A 22346-nucleotide genomic window follows, 5' to 3' on the forward strand; every position below is an offset into this window, starting at 1 on the left:
GTTTATACAGCATCAAACCAGCAAGGGTTCTGGATAATAAGTGGGTCTTCTAGAACCTAAGATAGCATAAGGAATTAATAGTGACTTCATACAGCAGAAATGGAAGCAAGATTCTTGATGGTGGGGGGGGAAGGATTCCCATCACTTTCAAGATCTGGATCATTATCCTTTGGAGATGAAAATTCATCCGAGTGATAAGTATTTAGTGTTTCGTCAGTGACAGAAGATTCTCCTCCCTGCCTTTCAGAAGTAGCTGGCTGTCGTTAGTTTACCTCGTGGTACAACTGCAGTCCATTAAGTTTTTACAGCAGGATGGCAAGTAGCATTTCTGAGCTCCGTTACATGCTCTGGCAAAGTTCAGTTGCCTGGAAACTGCCTGTGAATTTGGGTCAAATTTTCCTTCTCATTTCAGAAAAAAAAAGCAAGACAGCAAAAGAGCTCTGTTATCCAGGGAGAAGGAGATGATTTTGTCCTGCTTTTATAAGCTTCAGTTCTCTCCTCTGCCTTGAGAGCACGGTAGCCTCTGAGCAATAGGTCACTATGTTGCACATGGCATTCACAGTCCCTTCTGTTGACTCGCTTCTACTTTGTATAAATAATTGACTGTCCACTGGTACAGGAATAGGAATCTAAATCTCCCACTACAGAACAAGAAAATCTTTCTGGCTAATTAAACATTCTGTGCAAAGTGGGGAAGCTTGAACACAAAGGGAGGGAGAAACCTATTCAAGAATCACTTATCTGAGGCTTACTCAACTGATCAGTTCCAGTGGCATCTCTTCAGTTCATCATTTTTGTCCAAATCACACTTTGGTCCCAAGCATGGGATGTCTTCAGCATTCTGGGTCTTATGCTTTCTATTATTTTTTTCTCAGGGTGTTGAAATGAATTTCTGGTCTTGCTGTCTGGAGAAATGAGATGCTGACAGTGGTAGGCTGCTGCAATGCACTGTCACACCAGTACAAGAACCTGAGTGAAATGTAATATTCAGTGAATATTCAACTGAAAAAGCAAGTTAGGCTTGGTCAACGCTATACTAAAAGACTGAACACACCTTCAGATCCCAGAACATGTTGTATCTGAATAAAATGAACACTGTTTGGCACGGTATAGCTCAGGATTTCCAACTGTGTCAGTCTTAAAGGAGCCTGTAAGCTTTTAAAATAGCAGCCTATTTACCACCACATACAAGCCATCTCTTTGTCTAGGTCATTCACTCAGATTATTGAAATGATACTTTATGAGCAATGGCTTGACTCTATAGTTATTTATGTTCTTAAGCCACAATCCATCTGGTATGCTGCATTTTTTACCTTTATTTTTTTAAATGTCTTCTTATCCTTGTTACCTGATAGCACTTGAATTGCAGGTTGTATTCATAAAAACAGGAAGCGTTTAAAGAACGTTGGCACTTAATACATTGCAGGTTACAGGTTTTGATTTTAAGCCAAACTGTTGTTGGTTTTGGCAAGTGTATTTTCCTCTGAACCTGATGCATTTGAAATATTGAAGCAGTGGAATTAACTATGTGGTTCCTGCTCAAGAGACTTATTCTGCTGGATCACCTGTCTAAATGTGGTCCTTTCTTTTTAATCTCATTAATGATGCAGGACTCTCATGCACAGGTCAAGAGGTGACTTGATCCTCTTTTGCCCTCAGCAGTGCACACTGAATTTGTGTAGAATCAAATGGGACCTCCATGATGGAATGTAGATATTAATACAACATTTCAAAAAATGACACAAATAGTGCTAACTTTAACACATCTGAGTGTGAGAATCAGGCAGTGGTGCTTCTAGAGCTCATCATGCCCTGATACTCAGGTAAAGGATTCATGTCTGTTTCATCACCATTTTCCACCATCATTTTGATTCTTTTGACTACCAGCAGAATGAATCTGATTTCAGAGCTGACAAATATGTATGTGTTTGCATGAGGGACAAATGCTACAGTTAAAAATTTTCTGGCAATTGTTTTGTTAGTATTTGAAAGAGAACAGAGTGGTGTTCTTTCCTGCAGGATTGTTGGCTCAAAGACTTAAAAATAATAAAATAAGTTTTCCTCAATAACGTAGGCAAATGTGACATCAGATTAAATAATTGGCTATGCAATTACCCTTACAGTAATTCTGATTATGAACCTGCACTTAGTCAAAACTTATGTCCTAAGCAACTTGCTAGTGCATTCATTTCAAAGTCCTCTTGAGGACAAAGTTTTGAACATCTTTGATCAACTACAGAAAGAGAAAAATTGGTTATCTATTTTATATAATATATGAAGCCCAGCAGTATAGAAAATTTGGAGTAATTTGCTGCTTCTTTTGCTTATGTATTCATCTTGAGTCTTGTGGCATCTCTGATTCCATGTGCCTGGTGCAGCACTTAGGATTTACACAGGTACATAGCTGTGTTTGAAAGTTAGCACAAGTGTGCTCTATTATTTATTATTAGATATAGTTTCTGTTGGATATATCTCAGAACTGAAAATAGGTAGGAATGGAGACCAAAGCCGTGAGATTTGACTGTGGTGTTTAAGTGAAGTTCATCCCATGGTGAAGATGAGAGGTACAATGTCCATGAACCACTTACACCCTGCTGATATTCAGGTCTGAGGACAGAAGGGAGAATTTAAACACTTTCCTGCTGGCTTTTGTTAACATTGAATTTCTCACAGCTGTGGACTCTACGCTGAACATGTTCATCATTTGGTTCACAGCTTCTCGTTCTACAGACATTTCTCATAACACCATGCTGCAAAGAAAAGAACTGAGGGGTTAAGCATCAAAGCAGTGGAGTAGAGGAGGAGGAGGAAAGAAGTCATGTTGGAAATTATAGATGACTGGACTCTGGAAGAATGAAATGTAGCAGATTATTTATAGTTATGCAAAACTGGAAGTCAAATACAGCCAGGAATCCACTGTCATTGGCAAGAGAAACAGAACCTGACCCTGCACGACTAGAGCACAGGATCCCATCACTGAATTAATTCAAGTTGCTAGAATGTGGGCTGGCTGCTAAGTCTTCTTTTAATTTTGCTCTTGGCTCTTCTGATGTCTTATGAGTCACAAGTCTTTTACTGGCCTTGTTTTACAGATCTGAGAGCAAGGGAGTGACAGTGTTTACCTATCTCATATGGAAAATGTGAAGGCTTAATTAATGTTTGTAAAGACTTGGTGGATCATCCACCAGAAACTTTACATCTGTGCTGTGTTATTCTTATCCTTTGCATAAAGTTCTCCCTCAACCTTTGCTCACCTTCTAATGACCTTTTAAAACTGAGCAAATATTACTGAAAATGGCTCAGGGTTTTGTTTAATATGGATTACATATTTTTCAGGGCCGGTGATGTGAGGACATATGTCACTTATGGGCCCAATAAACTTGCATTATGGTGCTTTCATAACAAGTACTGTAAGTTGTCCAGCCCTGCATGAATTGCAGGACGGCGCTTTGAAATGAGGATACAAACTTCAGGAAGCACAAACCTGTGAATCTGGGCTCACAGTGTACGAGGTGAACTCTGAAGGCCATGAATGAGAAACAAAAGACATTTTTTCAATTCTTTATGCATCAAGGCTAAGAGTGTTTTTCCCAAAGTGTAATAGAAAACATGAAATTCTCATTGATGGGAAGAAATATCTCTAATTGACATTACTGATATCTTGTGGAATGACTCGAATTATTTATGATGGTAAAATCATTGTTTATACTGTACTCACAAAATGGAGGCAAGGAAGGAAATATGGAGAACAGTGCTCTGTATTAGACACAATTACCGTCTATTTTTAGGGGTATTCTTAAAACTCAGAAACACAAGGTCTTTACATCTAATCTATATTTATATATCCATGTGTATGGCTCAATGCACTAATTAGCAAAGCTCAGGAAGTGGTGCCAGCAGAGATAGGGATAGAGGGAAGTGAAAGATGAATGTCTGACAAACCTAAAAATAGGGTGAGTTACTCTCTATACACTTGTTGGTACAGTACAGAAAGGAAAATTGTGCTTTTCTGCAACACCTCTATTTGGCATACTCATTCTGGGTATTTGTGGCATCCAATATTGTACCACAGGATTTTCTAAAAATCATAAAATATAATTTTCTAACCTTCAAATATCCCTCTTCCCCAGCGTGAAGTGTGTCGATTTTGGATGTCACTGTGCTGGCTAAAGATGAATTAATCAGTGGACTGGAAGTTGGCGTTTGCCCACAGACCAGTGACCAGAACCTAATTACATTCAGTGTGCGTAAAGCAAGGCCAGTGCCAAGCCTGCATCACGTCAGTGCATCTGAAAATTGTATCTCTTGTGTATGCTGGAGTGTGAAAGTCTTTTGTTACTGAGAAAAGCTGCCTAAACAAGCGGAGGGCAGGGCTGGTTAAACTCAGCGGAGAAATCTTCAGACAATGAAATTAAGCTCTTTCCAAGTGTTGTTTTTTGTTCTGGCCTTACCCAGTCATTCCCCTTGACTGATCAGCTAAAACCACTGGATTTGTGATCTGCCTGTGTAAATACTTGCATTGCAGAAGTCAGTCCTGCTCTTTTTTTTTTTTTCCTTAAGTGAATGAGCCCCGTGGGCCTCCTCCGACCAAACTCCCTGTGAAATTAGTGGACTGTATTCTTTCAAACTGGTTCACGAGTCTATGAAATGCATCTCTGTGCACCTGCGTGTGGGGCACCTCATGTCCCCAGCTGGATTCGGGTGGAGAGGGAAAGGTGGCGATGGCCCTGTAAAGCTGCTCCTTCCCCTGCGGTGGCTGAGCATGGGCTCGCGGGCAGGAGGAGCTGCGGCAAGGCAGGGGATCAGCCACAAGCTGCAGACTTTTTCTGTTTATTTTAAGGGTGCGCCTGTCTGATCCCTTTTCCTAAGCAGACTTCAGCCTTTTCTTGTGATGTGGGTCTTCTCCAGGCATCTGTCGCCGTTGGGTGTTTTTCTTAGAAGGTAGCACATCTCCCAAGACAAATGCAAACAAGTGACTTAAAAGGACACAGATATTATAAAATAAAGATCTTTAGCTGAATCCATGGTAAACAATTACTGCTGCTTTGTGTCATTTAATAGGAAATACAGAAAGGGTATCTATCTCATATTTACAGACTGGGGATCCCCACGCATTCATGAGGCTGAACAAGTGTGCTGCTGTGGTGATGGGATTGCCTGGTTTACAGGGCTTTTGGGTAGGAATGGACTTGTTTTTCCTGACTCTGAGAATAATGAGCATTATCACACATTCAGAGATTATTTAAGCAGATTCCGTCCTGATTTACAAACCTCTCAGAAAGTCCTGATAATTAATAAGCTTACAAAAAGAAATTGGGGGAAGTATCTGCACCGTGTATGACAGTTTTCATTATCCTAGTATTTCTTGTGATATAAATGATGACTTGTTTTCAGTGAAGAGCCATCAGAGATAAATTCCACCCATCTCTATGAGAAAGAGCAGAGACTGTTAAGTAGGGCTTTATTTCACCAGAATGGTAATACAGGGGTTTATGAGCTAATCAAAGGCAATACATCTATTGCCCTTTATTGAAATCCTTGATAACCTTTCAAAACAGATAAAATTTTCTTCTCCTCTTCACAAGGAGGTGCATTTTGCCCCATCCACTTGTATGTAGGCAATTTCCCTCAGCACAGATGGCACTCACCCGAGTGTGTCCCCACTGGCAATGTCCATTACGCTGTGTCAGGAAGCCAGCCAGTGAATGGGGGACGGATATGCACTTGCTCTCTCTGTTGTCATTGCTAGGTGAACAGAAAGGATCCCATCTTAGGCAGATGTGGCAAATAATTTAAAATATGAGTAGCAAAAAGCATTTATATTTTCTATCGGAAAATATTCCCAGTGTATGTGGCTGCTCTCAAAGCTGGGGGTAATGTAGCTTTTGTCCCTTTGGTGGGGTAACCCCTTTGTAAATGGAGGATGGAATCTCATGCACAAGAGCACTTAAAGCCAGAGTTAAGTAGTCAAGGAAAACAGCAACAATACAAGGGTACATATAAAAAGAGATGGTTTTCTCCTCTGAGCCCTGAGGACTCACGATCCCAGTCTATACTCGTTAGGGTATGGCGCAATGTAAATTCTCAGTAGGGAACTTTGACCTGAGAGAGGTTTCGATGGCCTTTGAGTGAGGTAGTGGTATTATAGCTAACAATAACGTACCTGTCTTCTTTCTATAATCTTCCAATAACCCTTTAAGGAAGGAAATAATTAACTAAGACCTTTTACCTTGATTATGGCAGTTACCAAAACGTGATGAGAACAGAGGATGGTGCATTGATGAGATCTGCTTCAGTGTATGTGGCAACATATCATAGACAGAGCCTGTGAAATAGCAGAGTCCAATCTAGAAAAGCAGTTTCTAGAAATTTAGAGCTGACAAACTCAGTATCCGAGAAAAACAGGCAATTGCTCAGGATAAGGATTCATTCTTTTTCCAAAATTTGCAGTACAGTCTGTATGCTGAGAATGGAGAATCAAGCTCAAGAGAGAACAAGTGTCAAAGAAAATTCACATTTCTAGTGGCTGTAGAGATGAAAATGGATTGAAGAAATGGAATTCTTAAGCAAAGATATATACTCGACTGTGCTCATGGTCCTGGGGTATGACTGATCTAATATCTAATGCAGAAGATGATATTTAGTGCCTTCTCCTTGGTTACAGAAAAATCCTTTTACCATTCTAATGTTTAAAAAATTACAAATCTTGCAAATATTGCCATATTTTTGAAAGAATTTGATAAATGTTCAAATGCTTGTAATTTGCCTTTTTTCCTAAATTCCTGCAGAACATACTTAGTTGGCCAAATAAAACACTAAGCTCTCAGTAGGGTGAAAGATAATTTTCACTTCAGGCATAGCAGTAAAGATTGATTTCCTTTTCCTGAATCAGATAAATCACTTGGTTTTTTGAGAGGAAAAATAATTCTTAAATATTTTGTCCAGCTTTAAGTATGACTACAGGGGCGGGAATTTTTTTTTCTTGTATTTATGGAGAATACTTACTAGATTGTAGGTGCTGCAGCAAGCATATATAAAAATCAAATCTTAAAGCAGCCAAAAAATCTTTTGACAGTATTCGGGAGCAAACACTATTTGAGTTCTCAACTTTGATCACATAAAGGCTGAAGTGGAGGCTTTCAGGCTGTCCAAACTCAACTGGGTTGGGAAATGCTTCATGAAACTTCTTGTTTAGTCCATGAGACCAACCACTGAGTCAATATTTAGACTAAGGGCTGGGTCCTCAGCTGGCACAAAATCACATACTTCCACTGATGTGAGCTGGACAGATTTTGCAGCCACTAGCTCTCATGGTTTTGTTACTTGCCTTGTGGTGTTTGATTCCAGGTTTTTCTTTCATTCCCTGAAACCCAGACTCAGGGAACTACATGCAGTCTCCATTTCCATGAAGGTGAAGTGTGTCTAACTGTCTTGCCTGTCTGATGTTGGAAAGAGCCTTGAAAACAATAGCCTAGAGGCCCTTAAACTATAAGGCAAAGAAAACAGACCCCAGATTTATCATCTCAAATAATATGGTTTATACAATGATGTCAAGATTTTTGCAAACATAGGGCTAAAGATGCTCTAATTTATCCCAGTGGAGAATCTGATCCTAAATATTAGTCAGGAGACAAAAATGAACTCTGTTTATCCACTATACATAACCTCCCTCTCCCTTTCTCACTCTTTCTGTGTCTCTGAGTTGACTGTTCCTATGGAGATCACCAGTCTCTTCTGCAAGCTCATCTTATATTCTGTCTTAGATGGCTACTTACAGTTGAAATCCACAGAACGTTGGCTCATTCCCATTTGCTCTGGAGACTGCAAATTTTGGCAGTAGAAGAGCTTCAAGTGCCAGCTGGCATAAGCCTTGACACAGCTGTAGTAGTGGGAGAAGAATTTACTTACAAATAAATCTCCCTATTTGAACCCCGTGTTACCATCCTGACAAATTGTGAACGTACTGAAATGTTTTTGCTGAACTCAGAAGATGCTCCTGAAGCTAAGATTTGTATGACTCAGAGTCCAGGAGGCAGCCAGTTAACTTAATCCCTGCTTCTCACTGCTCTTGAAATGCTCTACTCAATTCCCATTCCCTCACACAACCCCCTTCCACCTTGTAGGTGTTCAGCGACCTAGATTAAAAGTGAGTATTTGCTCAATGCAGTTCTGTGGACTACCTACTGGAGACCTGGGTGCTGCGAGAATCATTGGTTTGCTTCTGACCTAAGGTGCCACGTCTGCTCTTATATATTTATTAGTTACTGGTAGGACCCACTGGGGAAGATGATGCATTATCCAGCTTTGCCTTACGTGGCTGCGTTCTGCTGTGTAACTTGGGTGTTGCGAATAACCTTCTGTTTAAAAGATGTGCAGAGGAGAAGTCAGTGTTTCTGCTTAGTTTCTGAGGCTGAAATGTGGAAAGCAAAGGATGCAGATCCATACATGAATGATCAACAAGAAAGCAAATATTTCCTTTATTAAATTCAGTCAGTTCGTATTAAGCTTGCTAGGGGCATTCCAAAATAAATATATACTTTACCGATACTGTAATAATGCATATATTTTCATTGCCATGGATTTATCTTTCTTCTGCTGGATTTTCTTCTAGAAACAAGAGATTAAGAGAATACAGCCTCATTTAAAACCACTGCCCTGAACTCAACCCGCCCTTTCTGCTTTTGTTTCCCATTGGTAAAACCCTTTGTAATCTGGTAAAGCAACAAGAGAGCCTGAACAAGGAACTTTTTTGTGTAAAACAATATATTCCATCCTCAAAGCTTGTCTAGCTCTCAGTCTTTAATCACTTTCAAACCAGCCTTTTTCTTTGCCTTTACAGAGCGATATTCCAACACCCATTTCTTCACACGGTAGAAACTGTCTGGCTGCAAATGTTCTCCAGAGATTTGGAAAAAATCAGAGTAGAGTTCTTCCCCAAAGGGAAGAGAATGATAGAAGCTGAAGTAACTGAGAAAGCAGGGTTCAAATTTAACAATATTGAATGGATTCATCAGTTTTCTACTCTGTATCTGCATGGTCAGAATGAGAAAAGCAATAATTAACATTACCATGCCAAAAATGATAAAACTGATTTACAAAACAGGAGAATGAAAACATATATTTGAGATTTGTCGTGTTTGCCTTGTTGGCTCAGACCTTTTGGTTTGTGCATGGATAATTTCATGTTTGCTGAGTATTAAGTCCCAGATACTCACATGCCTCCCCAGGAAAGCAAACAGAGAGCAGCCCACATGTCCTGCCCAGCTCCGGGAGCGTGGGCTTTAAGAAAGAAGACAGCTGTCACTAACCAACTGCAAGCTACGAATAATGCCTTATCTGTACCGTGTGCTTACCGTGGTTTTCGAAAATAGTTTGGTTTCAAAGTCTTCGAAGAGTTCTGACTGGTCTTGATCTACGCTGCCATAGAAACAATAGTCTGTCAGCTTGAGCCGTGTTTATTTTTATATATAGGATTTCCTAACTTAGAGAGCTGCCAAAAGTCTGTCTAATGGAGGTCTGCTGGTTCCTCAAGTCCCGGGAAGCCCATTTTAAACCCTGTTTTACAGCTTCTTGATTCTCTCCTTCCCAAGGGCAGCCTAATAGTGAATGTGAAGTGTATCATAATGGATGTTTTCCCTCAAATCCTTCAGCTTTAAATCCTTTCTTTTTCTAATTCTAGTGTGAGTTCATCTCACACTTCCCCTTTTGTGCTATTATCTGCTGTCTATGGAGACCTAGATTTGATCTAGTAAGAAAGCGCTGTGTGTCACAGCAGATACTTTACACATCCTTAAGGCTTCTACTTGGCAATAAACAAATAAATAAAGTCAGCATCAGAAAAACTTCCCAGACCAAGACCAGAATGATTTTGTTTTCCTTTTAACTTTACAAAGAAGCCAAGGAAGATAATGCAATAGTAATACATTCATAAATATAAACCGCTGTAAACATACTTAAATCAACGTTTACGTGAATGTACTGAGTTTGGTAACTTCAGTGTAGAGGCTCGTTGCTCTTCAGACTTTTTAACACATTCTGCCATCGTATCCTGGGCCAAGTGTAATAGATCCTTCTCAGCTGGCCAGTTTTGGACTTTTACTGATCTTTCCTATTGTTTGGTAGCTGCTAAGGAAAATTAATCCCTTGATAAAGTTTGAAAGAGTCACAAGCTCAAACACCCTCCAAAGAAGTTAATTTGTCCTCCAGCTATTCAAGTGCACATCAGCATTTCATTTTCCGTAGCAATCATGGTGATGTGCAACTCTCACCATAGGTTCAACTTCTGTGAGTTTGTTTTGCTAACTTGTAATTCTTAAATTAACTTAATAGTTAAATGTTTATAATCTTTTATCTTACTATAGGTACAGAAGACATACCTTGGTCATAGACATTTTCATCAAGGGTTAGAAGTTTTTTTCTCCATTTGGTTTAAGTCCAGCAAATTTCTACTCAATGTAGCAGTGGAGATGAAAAAAAAGGCTGGTATTTGTAGTGCCAGCAAGCATGGTTTGATTCATACAGGAGACAGTGGTCAAATTAAGCAGATCCTGTTTATTCAGAAGTTATTTCATACTAGAGTGACCTGATGTGTTGCACAGCTGATGGTACCTGCACTTTGGTATGCAATGGCTCCTCTGCTGTTTTGAGGAGCTCTTGTTAGTGTCTTGTAGAAACAACATTCAAATCCCCTCTAGCTCTTGTAAAAGGTGACTATTCACAGTCAGCAGGCAGCCATTTGACAGTAAGTAGTTTCACGTTTCTTGAACTTTGCTTACAAAAGCTGGCAAAGTATCCAGAGCACTCTAGAAAGTTTGGCGTTTTCAGTAATGTTTGTGCTGCGAGTGTTCTCTCCAGGTGCTAGGTAAGTCATATGTATTGACAATAGTCACTCAAATGAACAAGGATTTTTTTTGTTGTTCTTGGTAATTTATAGTTTATTACTGCTTTCCTTGCATGGATTAGGCTCACCATAATATTCAGCAAATCCATTTTCTTTCTTTGAAATAAATTTTTTTTAAATCTGTGTGGTTTTCCTCTTAGTCTGCTGTACCTCCCACTGGTCAGTATCAGCCCTTCAGACCAGAGTAAAGGAGAACTAAGGGACTTTCTTTCTCTAATGACCTTCAGCTGACCAACATTTGATTTCAATTTTATGGGTATAACATGTTGTTAATCGCACAGCTATTTGCATTTATGGCCTGCAGCCATCCTTCCCTGGGCTGTGATGTCTTTCAATCTCACATTAAGCCAAGTTTGGTTGGCCAATATTTGGACGTTAGATTTTCCACCCTTTCAATATATGGATACCATGGGAAACGGTGTTTGTAGCTCTTGGGTGACACACTCACCTCAGATCCACTACAGAACCCCAGAATGAGCTAACACTCACTGTACTAGCTGAGGTGCTATCTCTTGGATGAGATAAGGGAAGTATAGGATGTATAGGGTGAGACACTGAGGAGATAGGCTTCTACAAGCAGTATTGTGATTGCTCTTGGGAAATAGGGCGACATGAGTGGGAATGGGGAGGGAAAGGAAACAACCAATTTCCTCGTCATTCTCCCTTGGCATCCATGAATACAGAAAAACTAAGAAGAGTGAGGTCAAAGGAGGGTCTTTTCTGCCTCAAGAAAGTTAAGATGCTTTCTTGATGAAAGGAAATGAAGGGCAAAGAATAAAAGAAATGTCCACTGCTCAGGTGATAGTATGGGGCAGAAGGCAGCAGAAGTTTGGAAGGGATGTGGTGATGCTCTGCAGAGGAGTTGGCAGAGGAGGAAAGCACTTTCGTTGTTTTCTCTGTTGGTTTAAAAAAAGGCTTAGTGACCTCCTTGTAGCAAATGTCCTTATACAGAAGAATGACCTTCAGGTCACTGAAAGCTGCACAGGCAGAGTGTTCCCACTCATGCGAGGGAATGCTGGACTGCAGGACTAACTACCTTCTCCACCATCAGTCTTCTTGACATTGCCGCATTCAAAAATATTTCATGTTTCAGAGATTTTTTGCCTAATTGATTCTTTCTGAAAAGATCAAAGTAGAGGATATGGAGAAAGTATTATTTTATTTCTGGAAATGCTAAACTGCCTACTGCATTCTGCGAAAGGCAGGTATTTATTTTTTAGCCCAAGGCCATAGCTGTGTGTAGGACAGCAGTGACGGTCTTGAATTCCTCCATGCCTAAGAAAGTGAACTGTAGATGTCAGACAGTGCTCTAAACAAGGTATTGGGGTGGCTGGGCCTACTGTAAGAAAACCAAAGTATTTAGTGTGTGCATAGGTGACATGTAGGAAGAGATATTTTATTTTCATTTATGTTTTTTCAACCATACATACTGAAAAGAAAATTTTAGTAATTAAGGAACATTTTTTATTGTTTCTCATGAAAAATCATATTCCGTTTGTTGTGTAATGGGGCAGACATGGCAGTGTTAGAATGGCAGTTATGTTGGATGCTGCATGGTGTACGCTGTTCAAAGTTTAATGAGCACATCTAAGACAAAGAAAAACATTATGAGCTTATCAAAAATCATCTCTTCTCATTCAGCCTGTGCCACTATATGCATTTTATTTAAGTGACATTGAAAAACAATTGCACTTCTCAGTGTCTTCCAACATCTACTGCAAAAGATGCATTGCCAATAGATGTGATGGGAGAAAAAGGTTTATAATAGTGCTCAGAAAGGTATGTTGTCCCATACATAAAACCTGCATACTTGGATTTTAAAATGCTTAATGTGAGTTTAAATCTGTTCCCACTGAGGTCAATGGAAGTTTAATCACTGACTGATTTCACTGGGAATAGAGGCCAAAAGTAAGTACCTTTTAAAATCCCACACAACAATTTCTGGCACACAAATGTGGCAGCTACCAAGACAGTTCATTTTTCTCCCAAACACAGAGCATGGTCCAGTTTTTTTTCATTTCATTTTGGACAAATTTCCACTGGGGGCAATGGGAGTTTGACAGAATTAGCTCGGCAGTCATTGTAAGATGGTAGGACCTCAGTTGATATGTCTAAGATGCATAAGTGAATCTGTGAGTTACATTTGCTGCAGTGTGTACCAGGAAATGTTGCCTATATGCATGTGCAAAACCATTAACATGCATAAATGGGTATCAAGAAAAGGATGAAAAATCTTCAGTGAGATCTAAAGGTCAGAATTTACTCTCATTCCCTGAGCAACACAGAATGCCAAGCAACATAAATACAGCCTTAAAAGTCCCCATTTAACTTAAAATGTATTTTAAGAATGCAAAAATGGGAACTTGAGATGGAAGCACCGGGTAACTCCTTGACATGGATGCTGTGGCAAAGGCAAGTTTTGGAGACAATTGCCAGAAGCCATATGGCCACTGAAACAGCTGCTTTATACTAGGCTGAACTGCTCCACAGACCCATTTATTAAAGAGCTAATTCTGCTCTATGTGAAATTTTTGGTCTTCAGCTCTGAGTACTGTCAGGGGAGACATCAGTTGGCAGCAAATGTGGAAAGCTATTCATGTTGGCAACCCAAACAGCTTGGCTGGGGAAGTTCGTGCAATACTTAAATAAATAAATAAATAATAAACAAGGAGTCAGAATTGCCTTAAGTAATGCAGATTTGTACCAGATTTGTAGTATTTTCTTCTGAGGTTCATAGTATTTTATATTACTTAAAATATTAGGCAGAATTTGACTGTTTTCAGGTTTTCTGCACTCCTCTTTTTGTTTGCAAATTTTGAATCTAATTATTTATTTGCAAAAAAGCAGAAAACACCCAAACTTCAACACAACCCTGAAAACATTAGCAGTGTTTCAGCTTCATAATAAAAAACCATTCTAGGCTAAAAAATGTAGTTTTTTCTAAAGACTTTTTGATGTTTAGCATTCTTCTCCAGATCTGCAGATTTCAGGTATTAAATAATTTTCACTAAAGTTACATTCAATGATAGTTTTTTAAAAATAGCAGTTCAGTTACACCGAACAAGACCTCATGACAAATTGATGTATGTTATCTTGTAATCCCAGCAGCTAGGTGAGCTCTATCACACAATATCCCTGTGACAAAACTCCTGGCCCCCCAGTATGTGCTTCCTCCCCTTGATTGTATGTGCTGATAGTGATAGTCCACAGAGTTTCCCCAGCGAAAAATAACATTTAATACGCCATAACTGGAATGTCTCCACTTTCTCCTTTTTTAAGCAATTAAAGAGATGTAAAGAACCACGTTAAAATCTTCTGTCAAGTGAGTTCCAACGCATTTCCTCCTGTCGAGGCCACGTGTGGTGATCTTGTACTCAGTGATCTGAGAAGGAGTTTTGCACTGGGATCTGGCTCACAGCCCCCAGCAGCTGAGTGCTTCTAATGATAGTGTCAAAGAAAGCTTCCCCACTGCAGAGCTCCACTAGTTATGAAATATGGGTCAGCTGCTTTGGCTATGACTATTGCACGTCAGTTACTATTTATCAAAGACAAAAATATCTTGCTGCAAGAGAGTAGCATTTGTTCCACTAGTTTCAGAGACCAGTTGTGCATGGTTTGGATTTAGAACTCCAAAATTGCTTTTGACTGTTTGAGGCTCAGCATCTATTTCAATGCAGGCTGTGGGTTTCAGAGAAGCTCCAGGGAAGGGGGTGGGGAATTAAGTTGCTCAAGAGATTGTCTATAGATTCTAGATTTATAGAGATTTATATCTACAATAACCATCTGTATTGCATACATGATCTCACTGGCTGATAACTGTAACCTGAAGGTTAGTGGCCATCTATCTGAATGGCAGATGTGAGCTTCTACCAGTTTTTGGTGATCTGAAATCACATCATATGGGACAAGACCCTACACATCAACCCTGAACCATCTTGTGATGTTTTTGGACACGGAGAGTTTGTTCTGTTGGAGTCAGAGGTATGGGAATGGAAGTAAGCAACCCTGAGTGCCTCTGGTGTAGGTGCGTGGGTAAAGCCTGGCCCAGCCCAGACCCTGGAGAATAAGCAGGAAAACTGCCAGTTGCTTCAGCAGCCCTTGGGTCAGGCACAATTATAATGATCTTGCCCTGATAACTTACTATAAGAACTCAATGTGTACATCCATGTGTAGATAGACAATTTCAGACCTGACTTCGTTTTCAATAATGACTAGATAACGGTAAATAACTTTATAGGGATGTAAACGCTCTGTATTATCAAAGACCTGGGAAACTGCCCAGCAGCCACAAACTTCCAGAAGTTTAGCTGGGGAATAGGACTAGGTAGACTGCACCGTCTTGTACCTTCACTGCTCCTTGCAAGCAATGTGAATCTGATTTCTCCCATGATTTGGTTGAACTAAGCTCCTTGGCGCCAACATCCCTTTTTTGTGAAAAAGCTTAGAGGAAGGATAGGGAAGAAGAGCTCTGAGGAATATTTGTATATATTATTCTGAATCCCATAGTCTTTTTGCATCCTATCCCTTTTTGGAACAAGCAAAGTTTGTTGTTAAAAGTCAACATTTTCCCCCCAACAAATAACTAAGACATTGTAACATTTCTTTAAAAATTCTCCCTCCTGAGACAAAATATTGCAGTGGGCTGGTAATAATTGACTTTTTAATGTTAACTACTGTAGCTTGAAACAGCATATGGGCTTTGCATCATTGTTTTTGCCGCTTGATATTGTTAGTGCCTTTAAATTTGGAGAGCAAACTTTTGTTCCATTGAGGACGGTGTTGGCAAATTGCCTGTGCCTGGGAGACACACTTAGCCTGCAAGTAAATGTACATAAGTGGAACAAAAAATGAATTCATACGAGCCTGTTCATAGTAGTGTGTAGTTGCATCTTCAGCGACTCAACCAGAAATGGCTTGTTTGCAATCAGCAGAAATAGCTCTCTGGTCATGGTGGGGTAGTTGCAGGGAGAGAGTGGCTGCAGGCTGCCTCCGAGTGCTTTGGTGGGTGGGATCAGCGTTGCGGAAGCACTTTCTTCAGCCTCCTTTAAAAAAAAAAGTCTGAAAAAACATGTTATTTTATGCTAGTCTGTTGAAAAGTATGCATGTATTGGAATTCCTTCTATTGCTGTGAATGTTGTTTTTATATAGTCTTCATTCTGTGGCAAATAATCATCAAGAAATGCTGAGAATCCAACAAAGTCCTTGTTTTCTGTGTGTGTTGCTATGGAACACAGAAATCATGGCTGTTTGTTTACCATGTTGGTTTCTCTGGTGCATTGGTTTGGCAACCTTATCACCTATATATGATAATGCACTCAGGAAGAAACCTTTCAGGTCAAACAAATGACTTTGATAAGCTATCAATATTTGACTAAGAGCCTGCGTTGGAAGCACACCCACTTAGCTGGAATTAAAGGAGTAGGATTTAGGACAGGCGATATAATCCAGCTTGACAAACTAGTCAAATATTGACAAGAAGCGGAAGAGCAGCAGTGCCTAGGCTGACGAGAAAAGCACGCTCTCACTTTTCTGATTGAGCACATCCAGGATTTTCCTACCCAGAATGAATGGCTGCAGGAACCCAAATGATCCAGCCCAGTATAATGAGCTGTGTGGCTTATCGTTTCTTCAGTTGTTAAAGGTAAGTCTGCTCTCCCAGGAAGGAAGCTCCTGTAGGTGCAGCATCTTGTGAAGAAGCTGGGTGGATAACTCAAAGATGGTTTAACTTCAAGGGGGTATTTTTATCATGGGTTGCCCAGTTGCATGCAGGCTTATACTGTTCAAAATTTAATGAATAAAAAATAGGCAGTGAAACATAATGTGGTACATCTTCTGCCTTGTAAATCGGGATGACTATGCACATGTTTGTGTGTGTGTGTTCATTTTAAAATGTTTATTTAGTTGGTAGAATTATTATAAGACTGTGTTTAAAACCGGCTATTAGCTAATGGAGGGACCTCATTGTCAGGGGTATTAGGAGATTACAGCTTCATTTACCATAATGCACAGAGATAGTCCAAGTGTTCTGCTTTTTGTTTATGTGTTTGTTTAAATTTATTTACATACTTTAACCCATTCCCTAGCATTTTATCTTTCAACAAAATCCTTTTATAATCCAAAAGGTTGGGCAGAGATGCCGCTCCACATGATAACTGAAGAGCTATGTAAATAAAACCTGACATATTAACTGCCTTAGATTCCTGTAGTTTCATATTTGGAAATAAGAAAATGCAGTGTAGATATGGGAAACAGCCATGTTTGCTTTTCCAACAGGGTAATTAGTCAGCAGCTGGAACTTTTGAAACAAAATAACAGGAGCCAATCACCTTCTCTCTATTCCCAGAGCAGCAGTGAAATTAGGGCATAGAGGAAAATAAAAAATATGTTGGCATTTTGGGTTATTAGCACAAATGATTTTATAAACAAATAACATCTAAACGAAATTGTAACAAGCACACAAGAGAGCAAGCAATAAAATATTCACTGTTTATTTTAACATGTAGTCTCCTTGGGAGACGTTTCATAAACATGTGGTGATACAGATGTCAGATACTGATTGTTATGTACCCCCATAACTAGAGCATTGTACTGTACAATTCCGGTGTGCTGTATGGCCTGAACATACCATGTGGTTCATTAGTGAACATATTATAGCTTTATATAGCCTCAGAGAAACGTGGCAACATGTGAGGTAATGCTCATGGACAGTAGTTAGTTGGCTCATTTACCAGTGCTTTAAATAGAATGATGCTGGGCACATTAAATTTTATGTTTGTTGCTTCTAAAGCTGGGATATTCCCTGCACTCTTTTTTTGTTAGCAGTCCCTCAGTATGAGTTGCTACAGGAAAAGAAGAGGGTTATGGAAAGAGGAAAGTCTAACATATATATGCAAACTGATGTACAATCGACATCGCCTAGTTCTGCAAACACTGGGCGCAACGCTGAATTCCTGTTTTGTTCTTAGGCTGAATTCACAAGCGTGTTCTTGATAAAAAACTTGGAGCCTGTCCCATGGTAGACATATAGCCAAGGTACCAAACTGAGAAGAAAGCCCTACGTGACACTATTTGATTACGGATTAATATGCTGTGACTTCATCTCCTTAGAAAATTTAATCAATTTTGCTGGCTTATAACATGATAACCTTTGGTATCTCAAATAACTTCAGGTCACTGTTGCGTATGGATCACTAACATCCAAATCAGCTTTGTTTTTTTGTTTTGTATAAGCTTTCTAAGTGTACCTTGGCACATTGAATCCATGTTTTGCAGTGTAATGCAGCCAGCATTTGGTAAAAAATGAAAAGCATTCATTGATTACTCTTTGGACACCTCCAGAACCCTTCCACATGTAGAGCTGCCTGGGTGTGACTCACTGTTGCCTTACTGGAGTTTTCTGCTGTTGCAGCTTTATTGAGATCAGGGGAGTTACTGTGGCTCAACCCAGAATTGCACAGTGGTGACATCAGCCTTGTTAATCCAGGAGGGAATTCTGCACATGGAAAGGCTTCCAAACTGAATATACTTTTTCAGAAAGGAAAACTGGGGCTAGGAATCCAATCCAATATAAGGAACTGACATTATTATATATAGCAAATAATGGAATGGCATTTTTTCTGCAGACAATTTAGTGATACAATTCAAACAACCTACTTCAAAGAATGACTAAGAATATAAAAGAATACTAAAACTGATAGATGCAACAATATATATGGGCATGGGGAAGGACAGACATGTGATTTAAGGAAAATACTCCAAGATACTATGCAAATCTTCATATAACTTTTGCATTCAGTATTTGTTGTGACCACCTGGGTTGAATTTGACCCTCCTGGGGCAAGAGCCGGACTTTGGGTTATAACTGCTCTATGCTGCTGTTGGTGACCTCATGTTCCTGCTTTCCTGGTGCTGATGCAGAAGGGAATGCAACTATGGATTTCCCACTGGGGATTCTTAATATAGAGACACTGCTTTCACGTGCCCTCAAGCTTTCAAAAGGACAGCGATTTTCTTTAAACAAAAACTGCACGTAGAAGAGCAAAGAAAAGAAATATCCCTCAAATTTGGGATATGGGCAAAACTAAGAAAGAAAATCTGTAGATGGAGGTTGAAGCAGAAATGCATGTTCTCAGGCATGTTCTTTGCCAAGAGCGCAAACAAAACCGCAGAAAGGTAAATTATTGGGAGAAGTGTGGACATAGAAGGCTGTCTGTTGGGACTGATGCACAGAGCACCCACATATGTTCCCATGCATCAAAACTGTGCAAATACTTTGGAAATGTGGTTTAAAAGGCCAGAGGTTATTAGCCCATTCTCCAGGGAAGAATCATGAAGGCCATGGAGGACAGTCAGTACAGTGAGCAGTTACATTTTCTTTTGGCTTTTACTGAAGGAAGAATTATTTCTTCTGCAAACAAAGCCCGGCCATATCATGAGTGTAAGATACCCTCTATTCATTTGTTTGGCCGTTCTTGCAAAAGTGTTGCAATAAGCCTTAACCAGAAGGAAGTACATATGCAGGTGGGCAAAATGTAGTTTAAGATGAAGTTGGGGCAAGATTCAAGGCTTTCTCATTTTTCATTGTTGCAAGTGGACAGAGTGTGCTCAGTTTTACCTCTCATATGAAAAAAGGGGCTCAAGTAACAGAGAGCTACTTATCACGAGACAAGCTCCTTGCTTCGTGCCTAGCTCCTTGCTTCGTGCCTAGCTCCAAAAGAAGCACAGCACTTAGTGATGCACAGACAACTTGCAAGAGCACCTCTTCTCAGTAACATTCTTCCCAAAGGGAGCCTGCTCAGCTTAGGTGAATGGTTGAAATTTTCAGGACTGGGATACCAATCCCTGGGTCTAAAACCTGGTTAATAAAGAGACAAATCAAGAAAGTTGCTCTGAGTTGGCTAGAAATGAAGGAAATATCAGGAGATTTCTGTCAGCTGGAGTAGGAATCTTACAATAACCACTGCTAGGGACCTCATTCCATGCATACTTGAATGTTAGCTCTGATTTGGCTTTGAATCTGAATGCTGACTCTGTTCTCATGCTGAATCCAGAGACCAAATATATTTTCTCTATCCCATTTATTTTCCCAGGCCTTGTTAATTAATAAGATCTGTGTGCATTCCGGTCCAAGCTCCAGATTTTGACATCCTATGGGCTTCAGCTATTTAAAGCACAATTCCCATGAATAAGTCATAGTAAACAAGAGTCAGCAGGAAGTTATCATTTGTTGTTCAAAAAGTAGTGAGTGCTAAATTAAATAAATACCATGTCTTTTTAATGTTCTGTCACACAGACTAAAATCAGAGAGCGCTTTTATTGTACCTGGCCCAGAGGTTACAAAATAAAATAAAGAAGTTGATTTGATTCTCCTGTTTGTTTCACTGTAGTTGGAGAAAATGTTTGCTTATGGAGGCATATGAAACATTTTGAACAAATCCAGAAATACCTCTAACCTGCATCTCAGAAACTTGTAAGAAAGTATTGTAGTTTGGAGGAAACTTAACTTTGAATGACCAGACTTAACATATTCTTTTTTAGTCAGTTGTCACTTAATATCATACTCCAATTTATGCAGTGAAAACCCTGGAGCTATTCTCTTGTGATTGAGCTAAACCAAATGTTTGGCAGGAGAATGGGGAGTTTAAAAATTTGAAGATGCTCCTTTTGGTGTCTGGTTTTGTTTAACTATGGAAACAGAAGCTTGAGAGGAACAAAATTTTAATTTGTGATTAAATGGGTTAAAATAAAATTCCATGCAAAGTTTCCTATATGAGGCAAGGTAGTTTGAGTTTTCATGCTAGTTTGCAAAAGAATACAACGTCTGTTTTGGTAATATTTTTCATTATATTTTTTATCAATTTAAACAAAGCCAAGGAGAAGAGCAATGATGTTGTAAGAACAGATTTCTAAGCCAAGTTCATAAATTGATTAATAATGACTCAACATAAGCAGGCAATGTAATGTAATCACATTTGGGTAAGATGCAAGGAGTTTCATCAGGCTCTCCCTGCAAATGCTACAGAAAACAGTTTTCTTTAGTTACATTTTGCGTTTCTGGTAAAGTTTCCTTTAGCATGGAAAGGAATTTTGTTCTGGAAAGAAACATGGATTTGTCCATTAATGCAGTGTGTTATCCTCATGCAGAACCAGCCACCTTCCCGTAAATAAGCAGGGACGTCTCTGGTTCTGTGGCAGTAATGTAACACTGATCCAGTTGCTGCACTTTCCTCATATTCCAGTGCTGTGTTGTTCTCCCTAATCATAATATCTCTGTGTAAGATATAGTTTCAACTCTGGCTGAATTTTGAGGAAAGAACCTTTGCAACTTGTATTTTCTTTGGATTGTGTTCTGATCCTTGGCCCTGCCTAGGACAGAAATAAAATTGCATGACAACTCGTCCATGAGACTGGGGCTTTAAAATCCAATTTGGGGATTTTAGTTTTGAAATGTGACTTGAATCCTTTTGAAACTTCTCCATCTGCTGTGTTCATTTCTCCTATGTAATCCACTCTTCAGGCTCCAAAATATGACATAAAATGGTATTTTAAAAGATGTATTATATGGAATATGTTGAATATCTTCAAAGCTTAACAGGAAAATAAACTCTGGATATAGCTATGTGTTTTTAGAAGCCAGAACAGAAATGCAGTGTGTCAGCAGTGAATAGTAAAAGAAATTTACTTCTAAAAATAAAAAGGATGGAAGATTTTATTTATTTATTTGTAAATAAACCTTAACTTGTACTAAGGACTCTTTATATTCTGTATGAGAGTAAAGAATGGCTCTGTGAATTACTGTCTGTTTTATGGAAAACAATCAAGTAGCACCTTATAGGTAAAACTGTTGTCACAAATAGCGGGCAAAGCCTGTCTGACCCTTCAGCGTATCATCCTTGATAGTGATGATCCCTCCGTTACCACAGTTTGCTTTGATTCCATATGGTCCATCTGCAGACTGCCAGACATATGGGAAAAGAAAAGCTTGGATTGCACATACAATGACAGGCCAGCTAAAGCCCTCAGATATTCTGCAGTAAGGTCTCGTTGGCTCAAAGGGTTTGTTTTTCTCCATATCACATTTGAACGTGCTGATTGTCAGGTGGGTCACTGCAGTCATTTCTAGCCTTATTGACTTATTACTGCACATCTATTTTTAATTCGTAGGTATTCAAAAGCAGAGAAATTATTTACAGTATAGAGTCACAGGCACAGAAATCTATCTAGTTACCCCATAATGTTAATCAAACAAACATCTGTTTGGCAAAATATTTACTAGCCAATGCCAGTACCTAATAAGGCACATAGAGAAAACACTGATTGAAGGAAGTAGAGGAAAAACAGGACAAAAAAGACACTCAGTGAATGCAACTGCTAAAAAGTGGATATTCCCTGTAACTGCTACTTTTGGGTGGGGACATAATTTTAAAAACGTTTTGATAGCTAGCAA

The 22346-nt window shown here is 39.3% G+C and overlaps 1 protein-coding gene across 4 annotated transcripts in view; it reads left to right on the forward strand.

Moving 5' to 3' along the window:
• The window catches only part of NCKAP5 (NCK associated protein 5), a 392323-nt gene that overhangs the window by 59001 nt on the left and 310976 nt on the right, over nt 1-22346 (forward strand). The window contains exon 1 of one of the 4 annotated variants that reach the window (XM_069780845.1): nt 16412-16541. The exons of the other annotated variants lie outside the window; for them this stretch is intronic. Within the exon in view, the coding sequence (XP_069636946.1) occupies nt 16464-16541 (78 nt within the window). The 5' untranslated portion in view covers nt 16412-16463. Of the gene's footprint in view, nt 1-16411; nt 16542-22346 lie in introns of those variants that run through there. 4 annotated transcript variants of the gene reach the window in all.

This window comes from Haliaeetus albicilla, chromosome 4 (assembly GCF_947461875.1).
Source record: "Haliaeetus albicilla chromosome 4, bHalAlb1.1, whole genome shotgun sequence".
NCBI classification, from domain to species: Eukaryota; Metazoa; Chordata; class Aves; order Accipitriformes; family Accipitridae; genus Haliaeetus; species Haliaeetus albicilla.